The sequence below is a fragment of the Mesoplodon densirostris genome, chromosome 14 (genome assembly GCF_025265405.1).
Source record: "Mesoplodon densirostris isolate mMesDen1 chromosome 14, mMesDen1 primary haplotype, whole genome shotgun sequence".
Classification (NCBI taxonomy): Eukaryota; Metazoa; Chordata; class Mammalia; order Artiodactyla; family Ziphiidae; genus Mesoplodon; species Mesoplodon densirostris.
Genome location: NC_082674.1, coordinates 5,072,775 through 5,088,203, shown reverse-complemented (window position 1 = coordinate 5,088,203; position 15,429 = coordinate 5,072,775). Strand labels below are relative to the sequence as shown.

At 42.7% G+C, this 15,429-nt stretch overlaps 1 protein-coding gene across 1 annotated transcript; it reads right to left on the bottom strand.

The window, feature by feature from the left end:
- Positions 1–762: 762 nt before the first annotated feature.
- RSAD2 (radical S-adenosyl methionine domain containing 2) lies at positions 763–14,219 on the bottom strand. The gene is made up of 6 exons (XM_060117633.1): positions 13,871–14,219; positions 9,647–9,808; positions 7,929–8,158; positions 5,727–5,876; positions 2,720–2,752; positions 763–971 (listed from the first exon to the last, which is right to left on the bottom strand). The coding sequence occupies exons 1-6, from the start codon at positions 14,217–14,219 to the stop codon at positions 807–809; spliced, it is 1,089 nt and encodes a 362-aa protein (XP_059973616.1). The 3' UTR covers positions 763–806.
- Positions 14,220–15,429: the final 1,210 nt, after the last annotated feature.

Here is a 15,429-nt window from a genome sequence, read left to right as displayed (position 1 = left end):
CCTTTGCTCCACCTTTTCCTGCTGCTTTTGCAGATGAGTTCATGCCAGTCCAGGAATGTGTCACTTTTCAGGGACACGGGGACAACCAAGAAAATAAACTCATATGCTGTTGCTTGACAGACTCAGCAGATTCACACAGCAACCCAAGCCCTGACCCCATGTCAACTTCATCACTAAATTTAAAGCACACCTTGGTTTTGTTAAGAATCTTGGAAGAGAAAGGGGAGCAGCAGAGATCACTCACATTCCTGGAATAGTCAGCATGGGTCAGGGCCATGCAGAGCCCCGGGGAGATGAGTTATCTCCTTCTAGGTACTTATCAAAGCCTGGTAAGATGATCATTTCTTATTCTTTGAAACATGTATGGACTATTTCTAAACTTCTGGGTAAAAAGTCCAAGATTGCAGTGATATAAAGGCCGAAAAAGAAAGAGCCTCACCGCAAGCAGAAATAATCGGGGGAGATAATTTGTAATTTTTCCAGATGCGAAAATAACTATCAAATGAAAGGACTAAAAAAATGACTTCAAAATGGAAATATAGGAGTCACAGTAAACACTACTCAAAAATTAAATCCATAATAAGCTACTTAACTAAAGTTAATGGTCTTGCATGTTCTAAGGATTTCAGTTTTCCCAGTTATTTCCCAGTTATTTATCTGTTCAGTTACCACAGGCAATCAGATTCCACGTGCGACTGAAAATTGAAATTGGGGCCGCTGGCAGTGCCTATGGGAAGCAAGGCAGCCACGCGCTGAGTGCCAGGGCGGTCCCCACAGATGGGCTGAAGGTTGTTCAGCCTTCAGCTTTACCAGTCCAGCTTCAGGTCCGCCTTGCTCCATACATATTTCCCTCCTCGCTTGAGAAACATCTTTTCATCAAAGCCGCTGAATTTTATAGCTTCTTCTACGCCAACATCCAGGATGGACGTGGAAGGATCCTTCCGCCCGTTTCTGCAGTTCACGAAGCGCATCTAGGAAATTCATGACAGAAATTGGGATATTTCCTGTAAAACCCAATTCGGGGGATCAACTCAAAATGACTTTTGATGTTCTGATCATTTCAACAGATGTTTGTGGAGAGCTGTGAACCAGATGCTTCACTGGGGACGTTGAACTCTGGGGACACCATCTCTGTACTCAAACCCAGCTCCCATCACCCACGTGAACACCTGAGACCAGGTAAGGGCATGATAAACAGAATTATATACACGTGCCTGTCCCTCCATTGGGGGGCGGGGTAATCAGGAAAGGTTTCCAAAAAATGTTGCCATCTAGATTATGTTTTGAAATTGGAAGCTAGAGAGAACAATATTGTAAAAGCCCAGAAATGTGAAACAGTACGGTGAGTTTGGGAAATTTCAGGTAGATGATATTGCTGGAGTGAAAACTGTGTGTGCAGGAAAAAAAAAGAAAAAAAGTGTAAATTAAATAAAAAAGTGTAAACGCTTCTTTTAAGAAAGGGAGATAGCATGGTAAGAAAGGTGCTACAGAGGCGGGCAGGTCCCACATCAAGAAGAGTAGCACATGCCCTGCTAAGGGTCTTGGTTTTTATCCTAAATTAAGCATCTTACAGAGAGGAACCAGATCTTCACACCTCTATGACCTACGATGGCATACAGAATTTTGTAGTAACACTTGTTGAATCAAAATGTTCTTAGATTGCCAAAAGTAAATTTTGTTCCCACTCTATTTATTCCAGCTATACAGAAACCAGAGAGTTTGTGGAGGAACATTGGTCAAAATCCCCAGCAAAAAAAAAAAAAAAAAAAAAAAAAAATCCCCAGCCAGTCATGGTATTCCAAACATAAATTCCGTTTGACTTTTCCTCTCTACCTTGAACCCATGAACTGAACATTTGTGTTACCACCCTTTCCCCTCTTCTCCTTAAAGAAAGTACATATTGACAACAAATGAATGACTGTGAATCATCAATGATTAACTTGAAAATAATAAAATATCAAAAGTCACAGTAAGCATTTCTCGAAACACCAAATTCAGTTTAAATATGGAAAAGCCATGGTTCTTGTTGGAGCTCATTTCTTAAAAACAGATCTTTGAATGGAATTATTTGTCCAGTGCTAGAAATATTGGCAAAAGTTTATGAACTGGGACAGAAAAAGAAAAGAAAAAGAGACAAGGAAAGGGAGAAGTGATTTGTTTTTCAGTTTGGAGAATGTTGGTGTATCTCTGCCTTTGGAAGGCAGTGGGGTAGGAAGGTACCAGTGGCTTTTGGAGAGGAACTGTAACCTCTTCTCTCCAAAGCCAAGAGCTATCAGTCAGAGGACAAGCTGGCAGCATCTGAGGTATTAAAGGCAATAACGTCAAGTGTGACATGTCCTTCCTGCAAAGATCCCTGGGTGCCCCTTGACCAGAGAACCCAGCCGAAGATGGCATAACAAAGGACTCTGCTTTGTGTGATGTCAGCTCCATGGGACATCCATGGATCCATAGCCATAGGGAAAAGACCATCGAGTGTGAGTGTGTGCAAACACTGGGATCAGATTCAAGCCAATGCCTGCCCAGCCCCTTAGCTCAGAGATGGACACAGCGAAGTAAGAGCTCTATAATATTAATGTTAGTCAGTGACAATAAAAATATGAAATGCTGGCCAAATAGAATGAATATGGACTAAATGGTTATGCTGATTATAACTCAACCCTGATCTTGCTGCTGAATGAATTTTTAAGGGGTCATTTTATAATGCATTAGACATACTCACATATTCATCCAGAATAAGGTAGGAATCTCTCATCTGAAAAGCAGAAATTACACACCAATTTAGTTTCAAGCATATTTTTCAGTATGTATGCTCAACTGTCTGTCTTACCGCGTTTGTTTGTTTGTGCTTTATTATTTCTGGAGGCCACATTTCTTAAATCTCTTGAGTGTCTTTAGATGCGTCCCTTACAAGGTGAGCCATCTGCCAGTGCCCCATACCCACCTAACACTCATCTCCGAGCCATCTGTTTGTGTCCATTCAGATTCCAGCAGATTCTAGCTGGCTGGTTTCTGCCCCATGCTGGAAGGGTCACATGCCACTCTGAAAGCTCCGCTGACAGTGAAACCCCCAGGCTAACTTCTCCATTTCCTCTGGCTCTGGGGAACCCTGTCCTTCATTGTTCAATATTCCCTGTGTCTGCCATGCCTCTGATGGACCCCCTTTTCAGTGAATAAAGCAGAATCCCTTTAATGCTATTAGCTGGGAGCTTATCTGAGGATTTTAGCATTACTTACATTACTTGTAACTAGTTATGCCTTCTATAGGTATATAAAGAGTGTGCCTACACTCTCATAGGAAGGTATACACTCTATACACACCCAATATAGGTAGGAGTCTGCAAACATTTTTCTGTAAAGGGACAGAGAGTAAATATTTTCAGCCTCATAGACCATGTGGTCTCTGTGGCAACTAAAAGCCACGTGGACAATGCTTAGAGAGCAAGCGTGGCTGTGTTCCACTGAAACCTTCCTTATCGACCTTGAAATTGCATTTCATATACTTTTCATGAGTCACAGATGTCATTCTTGTTTTGATTTTTTTTCCAACCATTCTTGGCTTGCATTCTGGGTTTGTCCCACGGGCTGTAGTTTGCCAACTCCTGTGCATGGCCAGTCCGGGACCTTGTTCCTGAATGTCTGGAGGTGGGCCAGGCATCAGCATCACCTGGGAGCTGGTTAAAGTGCTGAATCATGGGTCCACCTCAGACCTGCTTGCTGGTTTGCAAACTTGGGAGTTCCCTGGGTGAAACCTTACCCACGTCAGAGGTAAAGTGAGCTGACCCCACCTATGTCAGAGGCAGAGTTCACCGACCTCATCTACATTAGAGGCATGGTTAGCTGACCTCACCTACATTGGAGATAAAGTTAGCTGAGCTCACCTATGTCAGAGATATAGTTAACTGACCTCACCTCCATCAGGTATAGTCAGCTGACCTCACTTACATGAGAGGCAGGGTTCGCTGACTTCACCTATGTCAGAGGTAAAGTGAGCTGACCTCACCAGTGCAAGGGAACCGACATACAAAGCTTGTCTTGGGTGACCTGCAAGAAGAGAAGACCTTAGTACCCTCTGCTAGTCTTAAAAGTTTATAGAGAAGCCTGAGCTGGGCTCAGTTACATGTACCATCCAGATGGTCTCACCGTGGGAGTGTACATCCTGAAGACAGAGGAGGGGTTAGGAGCCTCCAGTTGCCCCAGTCCAGCTCTGGGTCAAATAGTGGTCACCTCCTCTCAATAACTTCCCCAACCCTGTTAACTCTAAATCTGCATTTTACCAAGACCCTGCCTGGAGGGTTGTCTGTACAATGAAGTTTGAAATGAACTGACTAGTAAGCTTCTCAGGCTTTGGAGTTATCCAAACCCCAGTTTGTCCCTTGCTGGGCTCTAAGGGAGGTGAGTTAACCCTGCCTCTGACATGGGTTAGGTCAGCTAACTCTACCTCTGTCACAGGTAAGGTCAGCTAACTTCACCTCTGACACAGATGATGTCAGTTAATATACCTCTGACATAGATGAGGTCAGTTAACTGTACCTTTGACACAGATGAGGTCAGCTAACCACGCCTCTCATGTAGGTGAGATCAGCTCACTTTACCTCTGACTTGAGTGAGGTCAGCTAACCCTTTCTGTCATGTAGGTGAGGTCAGTTAACCCTATGACTCAGCCTCAGAGTTTCTAAAATGGGGGGTAATATTTCTGGCTCATGAAGGAAGCCTCTGTGAAGTGCTCAAAAAGCAGTAATTTGTGACATATTTTCTTTGATCTCACATTACCTATGTAATTAAGACAAATTTTAAAAAGTCAAATAAAATAGTGTATAGATATGAGTATCCTCCTCTGTTCTCTGTCTTCTTTTCAAAAGCTGCTCTGACCCCATTCAGGAATTTTCTTATTCGTACTCTGGTCAACATTACTCAGAAGTCTGAAGTATAAGGAATGAATCCTTGTTCTCAAATTTCTAATACGATGTAAGCATATGAGGGAGAGATTTTGCTGCATGTATATTCTTTGGTGGAAGATGGGGGAAAGCTTTTGATTTTTAAATACTTTAAAAATAATAAAACTACCTATTTTAGAAAAATTTAAAGTCCAAACAGTTATCAAGGTAAACAAAAATGACTGATAATCCCATTATCCCATGATGACCATGGGATGTGTACATACACACTTTTTTGCACATTAGGATTAAAGGTCAAATGGATTTTGCCTATAGTTCTTCATTTGTACCTAATATTATATCCTGCAAATTTATCTTTGTTCCCTAATATTCCTTGAAATAGGTTATATAGTCAGTATAACATTCCATACAGGGAACATGAGCTTACCTGTTCTCTGTATGTTGAATATCAGGCTACCTTCAATTTTTTACTCCTGTCCCTAAAACTGCAGTAATGTAGCTTTGAATGAGTTCTTTTTTTCTTTAGCTTCTGAGAACACAGTGATTATTTACTCTGTCTCTGATAACATCTGGAAGCTGCAAACTGTAGATGTGCTTTGGCTGACACTGTTTAACCTACATGAAATGTACATTTGGACTAACAGGGTGGATCCAATTTTTCACACTGGAAACCTAAAGATCTAGTGAAACTTCCACCTCAGCCCTGAGACTACTCCCATCTCTCCACACAAACCCTCCAAAGCCACAGTGTGTGCAGCCCTTGGTGGAGACACTTTCCTCTTTGGAGCTAAATGTGTGATGGGGAACAAAACAACGTTTGCTTCATACAACCTTCTGGTTAGACTCGGGCACCAGGCAGGGCACGTCTTTGTGGCGGTCCAAGAACGCTTCAAACTCTTCATCACTTATCACGAATGGTTCTGCTTCTCTCAGAGCATCTTCTCCAGAATTCTCACCTTCAATTATGAGGCATTGGAAGACCTGAAACACAAGTGTGGTGTTGGCTTTGGGAAGAGCTTTCCATCTCTTTGCCCCAAATCTCATTTCTCCCTGAACCTCTCCTGAGCAAAGAAGACTCCTCCAACTAGGGAACATTCTAGAAAGACACTGCTCTGGAGAAATGAGAACATGCCCTGAAATTTAGGGATATGGTACTAGAAACCCAAACATTCCCAAAGTATAAATTTTTAAAAACTGGTCTAGATTACATTTGATCTAGTCTTATAACCTAATATTTTCAGACTACAAAATAATGGTTGCCTGCAAGCCCAGGGCCTCCAGAGGAGGACTGCCTGGGGGACCAGGTTCTGAACCACATGAGCAATTGCATAACAGTTGACACCTGATCCAGGTTTACATCAATGTGCATCCTGCAGACCTCAGTGATCTGATGCAAAAACTGTTTTCTAAACGGACAGCAGCTAATCCTCTCCCTCCAAAAAAAGTCAGAATTTTGAAAAGGCAATTCTGGAGTGAATCAGGCAAGTGGAAGCCAGAGTAGGAGTCGAAAGATTGGAGAAAAGAGATAGAGAAGAAGTGACAAGGAGCCATGAGCAAACCAAAGCTATGAGAAAAAATATATATAATATGTATTTATAATGTATAAGTATAGCACATGAGTGCTGACTGGCAGGGGGCTCTAGAAGGGAAATCTAAGAGCTTGGAGCTTAGCCCTCTGGCTCTCCTCCGACGCCTCCACACAGTGGGTCATAGCCTGGGGTCCTCCCATCACCCCTGTTTCTGTAGCTGTTTTCAGTTCCTCCTGGACCTGGGAGAGTGGCTGATATTCCAACTTGCTTACATATATAACCAAACCTCAAGTTCAACATACAAATTAAAACTTTTAAAGTAAGAAACATTTCTTGTTTCCCATAATCCACTTCCACATATTACAGGATAACCTCAGGAAAATAACACACATTAATCCCTTTCCCATCTCCACAACCCTTCTCTGAATGCTAACGTGGGATTAACAGCACGTCCCAGGCAGCTTTAATAGGAAAGGTTTTCTTGGTGTCTAGACAGGAATTCCTTCCCTACTTGTGGAAATTCTGTCCGTCTGTCCGAGCAGGAGTCAAATACCTCCTCCTACAGGAAGTCTTCCTGGCTCTTTGGCAGAAATAAACCTTGCCTGTTTCACCCTGCCACATTATCCCAGCACACATAGCTTTATATTACAAGAGTTTTCTTTAACTCTTTTACTTGCTAGAATTGAATTCTACATCTTATCTTTAGTTGCATTAGTCTGGGGTCAGGCACAGACTTTGGATACCTGCATAGCAATCATCAGGGCAGCTTGTTAAGAATACATATTCACACAAACCCTCCTGCTAATCTGTTTCAGGATAGTGGGTATAGGATGAGGCCCAAGAAGCTGATTTGAAACAGTTCCCTGAGTTCATTCTGAAGAACAGCCAGGGGCAGAAACCTTCAGTTTATAATTCTTTGTAAGCATCTGTGCATGGTGGGTGCTGTAAGTCACTTTGAATTGGCTTATGCATATTTGAACCTTAGACTTTTTAGTAGCTGATAGTGGGGCTAAGTCTTAAAGCACACATCTGGGTGAATGAATCTTGGGAATGAATTTCACTACCACTTGGGGATGGCCTTTCTCCCAATAGCTTCTAATAATTCTATGAAAAATGAACTAAAATAATTTATGAAGACCACATACCCATTTATAAATAAGCCAAGAGTTTTTAAGACAAATCAGTCTTATTATTTTAATAAACACATACGAGTTAGACTTCCTATGAACATATTCTTCAGAATATCTCCAAGCACTTTTCATATTCTTTTATATTTACTTTCACAATTTCCCAGAAGGAAATCAGTTATAAGGGGGAAATTGAGGCAAAGAGAATGTAAGTCGTTAACGTTTAGCAGAGCTGAAAGAAGGACCAAGGGCCTGCTTTCCCAGCTGGCTCTCTGAGTCCATAGTTCTCTGTATCCTTATCATTTCTGGTTTTGCCGAAGCAAGTCTCTCCTGACCGTTCTCTTAATTACAACCAGCAAAAGCAACACGGTATGTACCTTCCAGCGGATGGGGTTCAGGGCTTTAATCTGTTCCTTCATGTCCTCATCCACATTGAATCGATTGATGACAGAATTTATCTTGAAGGCCACTCTGTAATCTTTGCACCACGTCCTCAGTTTTTGGAGATTTTCCACGTGGTTCTTGTTTCCTTGACCACGGCCAATAAGGACATTGACCTGCTCATCAAAGCTGTCACAGGAGATGGCGAGAATGTCCAAATATTCCCCTGAGGGAAAACCATCACCATTAGGCTTTTCCATCCAAGGATGCAGACACAGGCCTTTAAGCCAGAGGTGGAGAATTGGAGCCTTATGGACCACATAGGTAGACATAAACATTTTGTTTGTTCCTCCAGACATCTAAAACTATTCCAAACTGTTTGCAACTATTTTTTGGGGGGTAGATTTAACATAGAATGTAGATTTATGATGTATCTTTAAAAATTTGAGCATATGGCGACACTAACCTTGAACTCCCAAATAGGACAAAGATCAACGGAAGTTCATAAGTGGCTGTCCACGTGTCCACTATTAATAGTCCTTATACTTCCTTTTTGTCCCCCTACCACTAATGATCCTTTTTTTTATGCACTTCCAAATTCACTAACTTGCACCACCTGTCCCGTACAACATTTGAGCTTTTGACCCAAAGGTGCAGCAACCCTCCTGGTCCCTACTCTTTATACCATATTGACAGCATGTGGAGCCCATCCTGCCCTAACCTTGTCTTATCTCTCTGAATCTGGTTCCCAAAGCTTACTTTTGAACTTCTGACCCCCTCTTTCACTGAGTGACTCCCTTCACAGTCATTTTGATGTTGACCCATTGCCCTGTGGTCTTCCTGTTAACCTTCCTCAGGTGGGCTGTTCTACCCACATCCACACCCTGCGGATCCACATCCACTTCTTCATCATCTTGGAAGGAGGATTTTATCAGAGATCTCCTGTTCATGTCCTCAACAGATCGCAAATGCAACTATCCTTTGGATGATTTCAAGGCTCAAACAACTTACACAAAGCAAAGCACACCCTAAGAGTTCAGTTAGAACTGTTTCCCCAAATGATAGTAGTAATAATAGCTAACATTTTTCAGGTGCCTCCTAAATTCCAGGTACTGCTCTCTGAATATTAACATCTATGTAAAACTTAGCTTCCCAGTCTTAGGACCAGGGGTTTGTAACCCTGGGTCGTAGAGTGGAATCCCTTGGAGCATCCCAAGTTGGCCTGTCCACATACCACGAGGCTCTGATATAATTAGTCTGCAGTCCAGTCCCAGTACAGATATTTATAAAGTTCCTCAGTAGCCAAATATGCAGCCAAAGGTGAGAACGACTGTTTTAGTCTAATCACTTAATTTGTACACGAGACTACTAAAATAGAGTTATTTCCGAAAATACTTTAAAAATTAAACAAGAATAGCAAACGATAAGGTCAGGGCTTGCAAAACTGTACACTGCGTTAATTCTCCCCACTAGCGGCTCAGCTAAAACTAGCTACACTGATAATGTATGTAAGAGTTCTGGGGCTAGTCTGTTCTGTTATCTGCCTTGCCATACTTGTTTACTTAGAGCCCTACCAGCTTGAAAAGAGATTAGAGTAAGCCCACTTGTTTCTTCCTCCCTTTGGATCCCCAGAGGCCTGGCCTAAAGCCCGGGATGGAGGGAAATAGAGCAACAGTGACAGAGGCGGCAGTCACGTGCCACGCGAGGCTCTCACCGTAGTTCTGGAACCACCTCTCCTGGATCAGGCTCCCGTTGCTCACTACGCTCACGCTGGGCAGTTGCAGCTCCTGTTTGCAGAACTTCACCAGCTGGCCAAGGTATCTGCCCCGGTCGTGGAGGAATGGCTCTCCGCCGGAGAAGTTGATCTTTTCCATACCTGGGACAGACAGAGCATGGCTTTTCCTTCTATTTTTCCACTTCACCAACATCCATTATTATTTTAATGGCAAAAGTAGTATTTTCTCAATGTAATAGAATGAGATGAGAGAAAAATGGAGCTAGGACGTCCGCCCAAGCTCCAAAGCCTTTGACCTTTCTAAGTGTGCAGGGTCGCCCTCCATCCTAGCTTTCCCAGCACAGTCCCGATTTATGGAGGACCAAATCTCATCAGTTGGTTTTTTCTAGCACCCTCTTTTACTCTTAGACGTTTCTACAATGGGGCAGTGGTAAATGATAGCGTCTCACTATTTATAAGCTAACATGCTAGGAGGTGGCTTGTATGATGAACATTATTATCCAATAAAAATACGATTCCCCAAAAGTGTGGTTAAATAGGGGCAGATAACTAGAGAAAGTGAAACAGTGTATTGGCCAGTGGTGTAGCCCGTGATGAGTCTGGGGATTAGGTTAGAGGGGATGAAAGAACGAGAAAACTGAAGGAACAGGATGCAGAGATGTTACTAAGAGCTCAGATGAGGAACAATTGATTCACAGTGGTGCCAACATACAAGCCATCCTGTCACAGCACAGATCAATAGCTGATGCTCATGATGGTTGAGTTCTATTCAGTCTGCTCTGTTTAAAAGCCAAAGAAGTGGGCTTCCCTGGTGATGCAGCAGTTAAGAATCTACCTGCCAGTTCAGGGGACATGGGTTCGAGCCCTGGTGTGGGAAGATCCCAGATGCCGTGGAGCAACTGAGCCCGTGCACCACAGCTACTGAGCCCACACACCTAGAGCCTGTGCTCCACAACAAGAGAAGCCACTGCAATGAGAAGGCCGAGCACTGCAACGAAGAGTAGCCCCCCCTTGCTGCAACTAGAGAAAGCCCGCGCGCAGCAACAAAGACCCAACTAAGCCAAAAAAAAAAAAAAAAAAAAAAAAGCCAAAGAAGTAAATAATATATTGTAGAAGCATCTTCAGCCAGAGCAGTAATTTTAATTTTAAATGTAATGTACATTTATTGTTTAAATTTAACAATAAATTTAAAATTTCAATAGTCACCAAAATAGATTTTCCTCTATTTGCCAGAAATCTTACTTACAGGACACATCATGCATACTATACCTTAGCCATTTTAACTAACTTTGGTTTTATTTACTTAAAATTGAGAGGTCATGATATAAAAGTATTAATTATAACTGTAATAGTTTATACTCTATTAAAAAACATATGAGCATTTATTTATTTGTGCCTTGTAACAACTTTTTAAGGTTGATATATGAGTTATCACTATTGTCTCTATTTTAAAGAATATTAAACTGATATGTAGAAAGTTAAATGTCTTGACACATTGTTTAAGTGATGGAGCAGGAACTCAAACCCTGGCTCTGTGAATCAAGACGCTAAGTTCATTCCATAACCCCAGACCTCTCTTCGTTTGTTCATTCATGCACTAATTCATCCATTCAAAAACATTCATTAGACTCCTATTACCTTCTAGATATTTTGCTAGGCAGAAGGATAAGCAGAATGCTAGGTTTCAATCTTGGAACTCAAACTCTTTGGGGACCCAGATATTAAAAACAAAACACAAGAGCACAATGTTAAATATGCTGCAGTAGACACTTAGGTTGTTTCCATACCTTGGCAATGTAAATAATGCTGCTATGAACATTGGGGTGCATGTATCTCTTCAAATTAGTGTTTTTACTTCTTTCTGATATATATCCAGAACTGGAATTGTTGGGTCATATGGTAATTCTATTTTTAGTTTTTTAAGGAACCTCCATACTGTTCTCCACAGTGTCTGCACCAATTTACATTCCCACCAACAGTGTACGAGGTTTCCCTTGTCTCCACACCTTCTCCAGCATTTGTTATTTGTGGACTTTTTGATGATGGCCATTCTGACTGGTGTGAGGTGATACCTCATTGTGGTTTTGATTTGCATTTCCCGGATGATTAGTGGTGTTGAGCATCTTTTCAAGTGCCTGTTGGCCATCTGCATTTCCTGTTTGGAAAATTTCTATTCAGTTCTGCCCATTTTTTAACTGGGTTGTTTGTTTTTTGATGTTCAGTTGTCTCAGCTGTTTATGTATATTGGCTATTAACCCTCTATCGGTCATATTTGCAAATATCTTCTCCCACTCAATAGGCTGTCTTTTCATTTTGTCAATGGTTTCCTTTGCTGTGCAAAAGCTTTTACATTTTTTTTAAAAGTGTCCATCAACAGACGAAGGGATAAAGAAGATGTGGTATATATACACAAAGGAATACTACTCAGCCATAAAAAATAATGAAATTTTGCCATTTGCAGCAACGTGGATGGACTTGGAGGGCATTAGGCTAAGTGAAATAAGTCAGACAAATATTGTATAATATCATTTATGTGTGGAATCTAAAATAATACAACAAACTAGTGAATAAAACAAAAAAGAATCAAACTCACAGATATAGAGAACAAACTAGTGGTTACCAGTGGGAAGAGGGAAGGGGGGAGGGGCAAGATAGGGCTAGGGAGAAAAAGGGTTATAATTAGGATTATATGAAATCATGTGTGTGAAACTTTTGAAAACTGTAAAGCATTATAGGATTTAAAGAATCTTTCATTCAATTAAAAAAATGAAATAAATAAAACATGCTATAATACATGCATTTGTAACAAATGCCATGGGATCACAGAGGAAAGCGAGAGGGCATTCATTCTGCATGACGAGGAACAGAAATAATTCTAAGGAGCTTTGAAAGTTCACCAACAGAGACTGAGGTGACAGGCATTCCAGGAAGAGAGAACAGTGCAATCACAGGCTCCATGATGCAGCAGTTGGGGGAGAACTGTGTCACGTGATGTGTCCACAGCTTGGGGCCCTTCAGGAATTGGGGTGAAGAATGGCAACACTGAGCTTGAAGCCTGTGCTGACAAGTTTAGGCTTGGAAGCCATGCAAGAGAGCTAAGTGGGGGAGCTAGCCATCACAATTTATATTTTAGTAAGATAAGTTGCTTTCAGAGGGGACCCAGAGACAATGAGATGAATTGCAACAGTCCTGGTGAGAAATAATGAGACCCTGAACCAGACCCCAATGGGAACGGCAAGGTGGGTCAGGCATTGGATGAGCTGTGGATAACTGGGCAGGCGTATGGAAAGCAAAATAAGTCAGATCCAGTAAAGTGCAAGCCTACGATCTCACCGTATCAAGCACAAAATCCGGCAAAACTAGTGTGTGTGTTAGAAGAGCTAGTAGTTATCCCGGGCAGGAAGGGAGCACGCGCTTTGGGTGCCCTGCTGCTTTCTGTCTAGATTTGTGTGCCGTTTACCTGGGTGTGTGCAGCTCTGTGCAAAGGCATGTTACGTGTCAGTAAACAAGGCAAGCAAGTTGAGAAAAAAGTTGGCGATGTGGCCGAAGTTGCTCTAGGGAAGACAGGAGGACAAGAAGAGAAGGAGGACCGATCTGGAGCGGAAGACGTCACCGTAGAACTGGACAGGCTGGGGTCTCTCTGAGACGCCTTCGAGCTACTGACGTGGTGACACTGAGTGAGAAAGTCTCCAGAGCAAAGTCATTGCCTTATTTGAGTTGCAAATCGTTTCCCTAAAGTTTCATAGTAAGAACACGTAAATAATCCAAAATAAAAGATTCAACTATTGCGTTTCTTAAGTCAAAGTGTTTGTATTTGTTTGCAACCTTCCTCTTTAACTGTTTCTGGGAAACCCCAAGTGCTACGGGCCGACTCAGAGCTCAGCACCACCTTCCCGACCTGCCTGGTTCCGCGGGCTGGGCGGACCGGGACCCAGCAGGTGCAGGCGCGGCTCACTTAGAAGCGTCAGGAGGATGGGTTTGCTCCAGTTACCCCCAGGCCAGCCGACTCTGCGGGTTGGGAAGGCCTAGACACCCATCCCCAACTTCACCTCCGCATCCTCTGGCAGGTGGGCATCCTCCCTGTGCTGTGGGAACCGCTAGGGTTCCGGGGGAACCGTCCAGCCCATGCGCGCTCCCAGCCCCCTCCTGTCAGCCGGCCACGGACCAGCTGAGCCCCTGGTCTCGTTCTGGGTCCGGACTCACCCGCTTCCTTCAGCAGCAGCAAGCCTCTCTTGGCCTCCGCCAGCGGCAGCACGAAGGACGTTTTGGCCGTGTGGAAGCAGAAGCCACACTTGTAATTGCACTGGCGGGTGAAGTGATAATTAACGCTGGTGGGGGTGATGGGCAGATCGCGGTCCTCTTTGTCTTCCCTGCTGGGCTTCCTTGGTTTTCTCCTGCCCCGCTGCTGCTGGCTCTTCTTGCCCCCCGCCAGCCAGAATGCTGCCCTGAGCCGGGGGAACAGGGTCCCCAGGCTGCTCCACAGGGAGCCCAGGTGCTGCACGAAGGCGCTCAGCAGCCTGAGAGTGAATGACACGGGTACCAGCATCCACATGGTGACCAGGTGCCCTGAGGCTGCCCTGCAGCTGCAGGCTCACTTTATAGGCGCCTGGCCACCTGTCACATGGGGAGGAGGGACACACCTCCCTTGACTAACTCTCAGCTGAGCACAAGTTTCGATTTCTCTCTTCATGAAAATGAAAGTTGGAACAGGGCCAAGACTGAAGGCTCAGACTAAGACTGACATCTGCTTTCCCCTGCCCTGCTGCTTCCCTCTGTCTGTAAATAATAGGGGTATAAATAACAGCCTCCCAACTGGATACAGATGGAGAAGGTATTGATATCTAATGTCTCTCTCGACCTAGCAGATAGCAGCAGAACTAGACAGAGACGTAGCCACGTCTGTAGCTGTTGTATTGCTTGTGCATGACATAACATGTAGAAGCGTCTACTCCAGCACCCTTCACCTGGGGGCACTCAGCAAGAGTTTGTTAGGAGAGCCAAATAGTGAAAAGAATGAATGACCCTTGGAGGATGAGACCCTACTCCATGAGCCTCAGCATCCCCTTTCAGATCACAGTCAAAACGCATAGGCACATTATGACAGTGATGCCCGAATCTTTCTTTAGTAATTTATCTTAATGTATGCATTTTTACATGTTCACATTTAGACATTGTATTTCCCTGCATGTCTATGCATTTCTGTACCATTTTTAATAGACAATAGGAAAATCAGATGCTTTTCTAAGATGCTTCCTTTTTTAAAAAATTGAAGTCTAGTTGATTTACAACGTTGTGTTAGTTTTAGGTGTCCGCAAAGTGATTCACTTATACATATCTATCTGCTCTTTTTCAGATTCTTTTCCATTATAGGCTATTACAAGATATTGAATATAGTTCCCTGTGCTATACAGTAGATCCTTGTTGATTGTCTATTTTATATATAGTAGTGTGTATTTGTTAATCCCAAACTCCAATTTATCCCTCCCTGCCTTTCCCCTTTTTAAAACCATAAGTTTTTTCTTCTATGTCTGTGAGTCTATTTCTGTTTTGTAAATAAGTTCATTTGTATCATATTTTAGATTATACATATAAGTGATGTCATATGATATTTATCTTTCTCTGTCTGACTTATTTCACTTAGTATGATAATATATAGGTCCATCCATGTTGCTGCAAATGGCATTATTTCATTCTTTTTTATGGTTGAGTGGTATTCCATTGTATGTATATACCACATCTTTTTTATGTGTGTCTTAGACATT

Coding starts and splice junctions, on each gene's coding strand:
- RSAD2 (XM_060117633.1), bottom strand. CDS start 14,219: ATGTGGATGCTGGTACCCGTGTCATTCACTCTCAGGCTGCTGAGCGCC. Junction 9,809..13,870: donor GCTGCTGCTGAAGGAAGCGG/GTGAGTCCGGAC, acceptor TGTCTGTCCCAG/GTATGGAAAAGATCAACTTC. Junction 5,877..7,928: donor TGAACCCCATCCGCTGGAAG/GTACATACCGTG, acceptor CTTGTGTTTCAG/GTCTTCCAATGCCTCATAAT.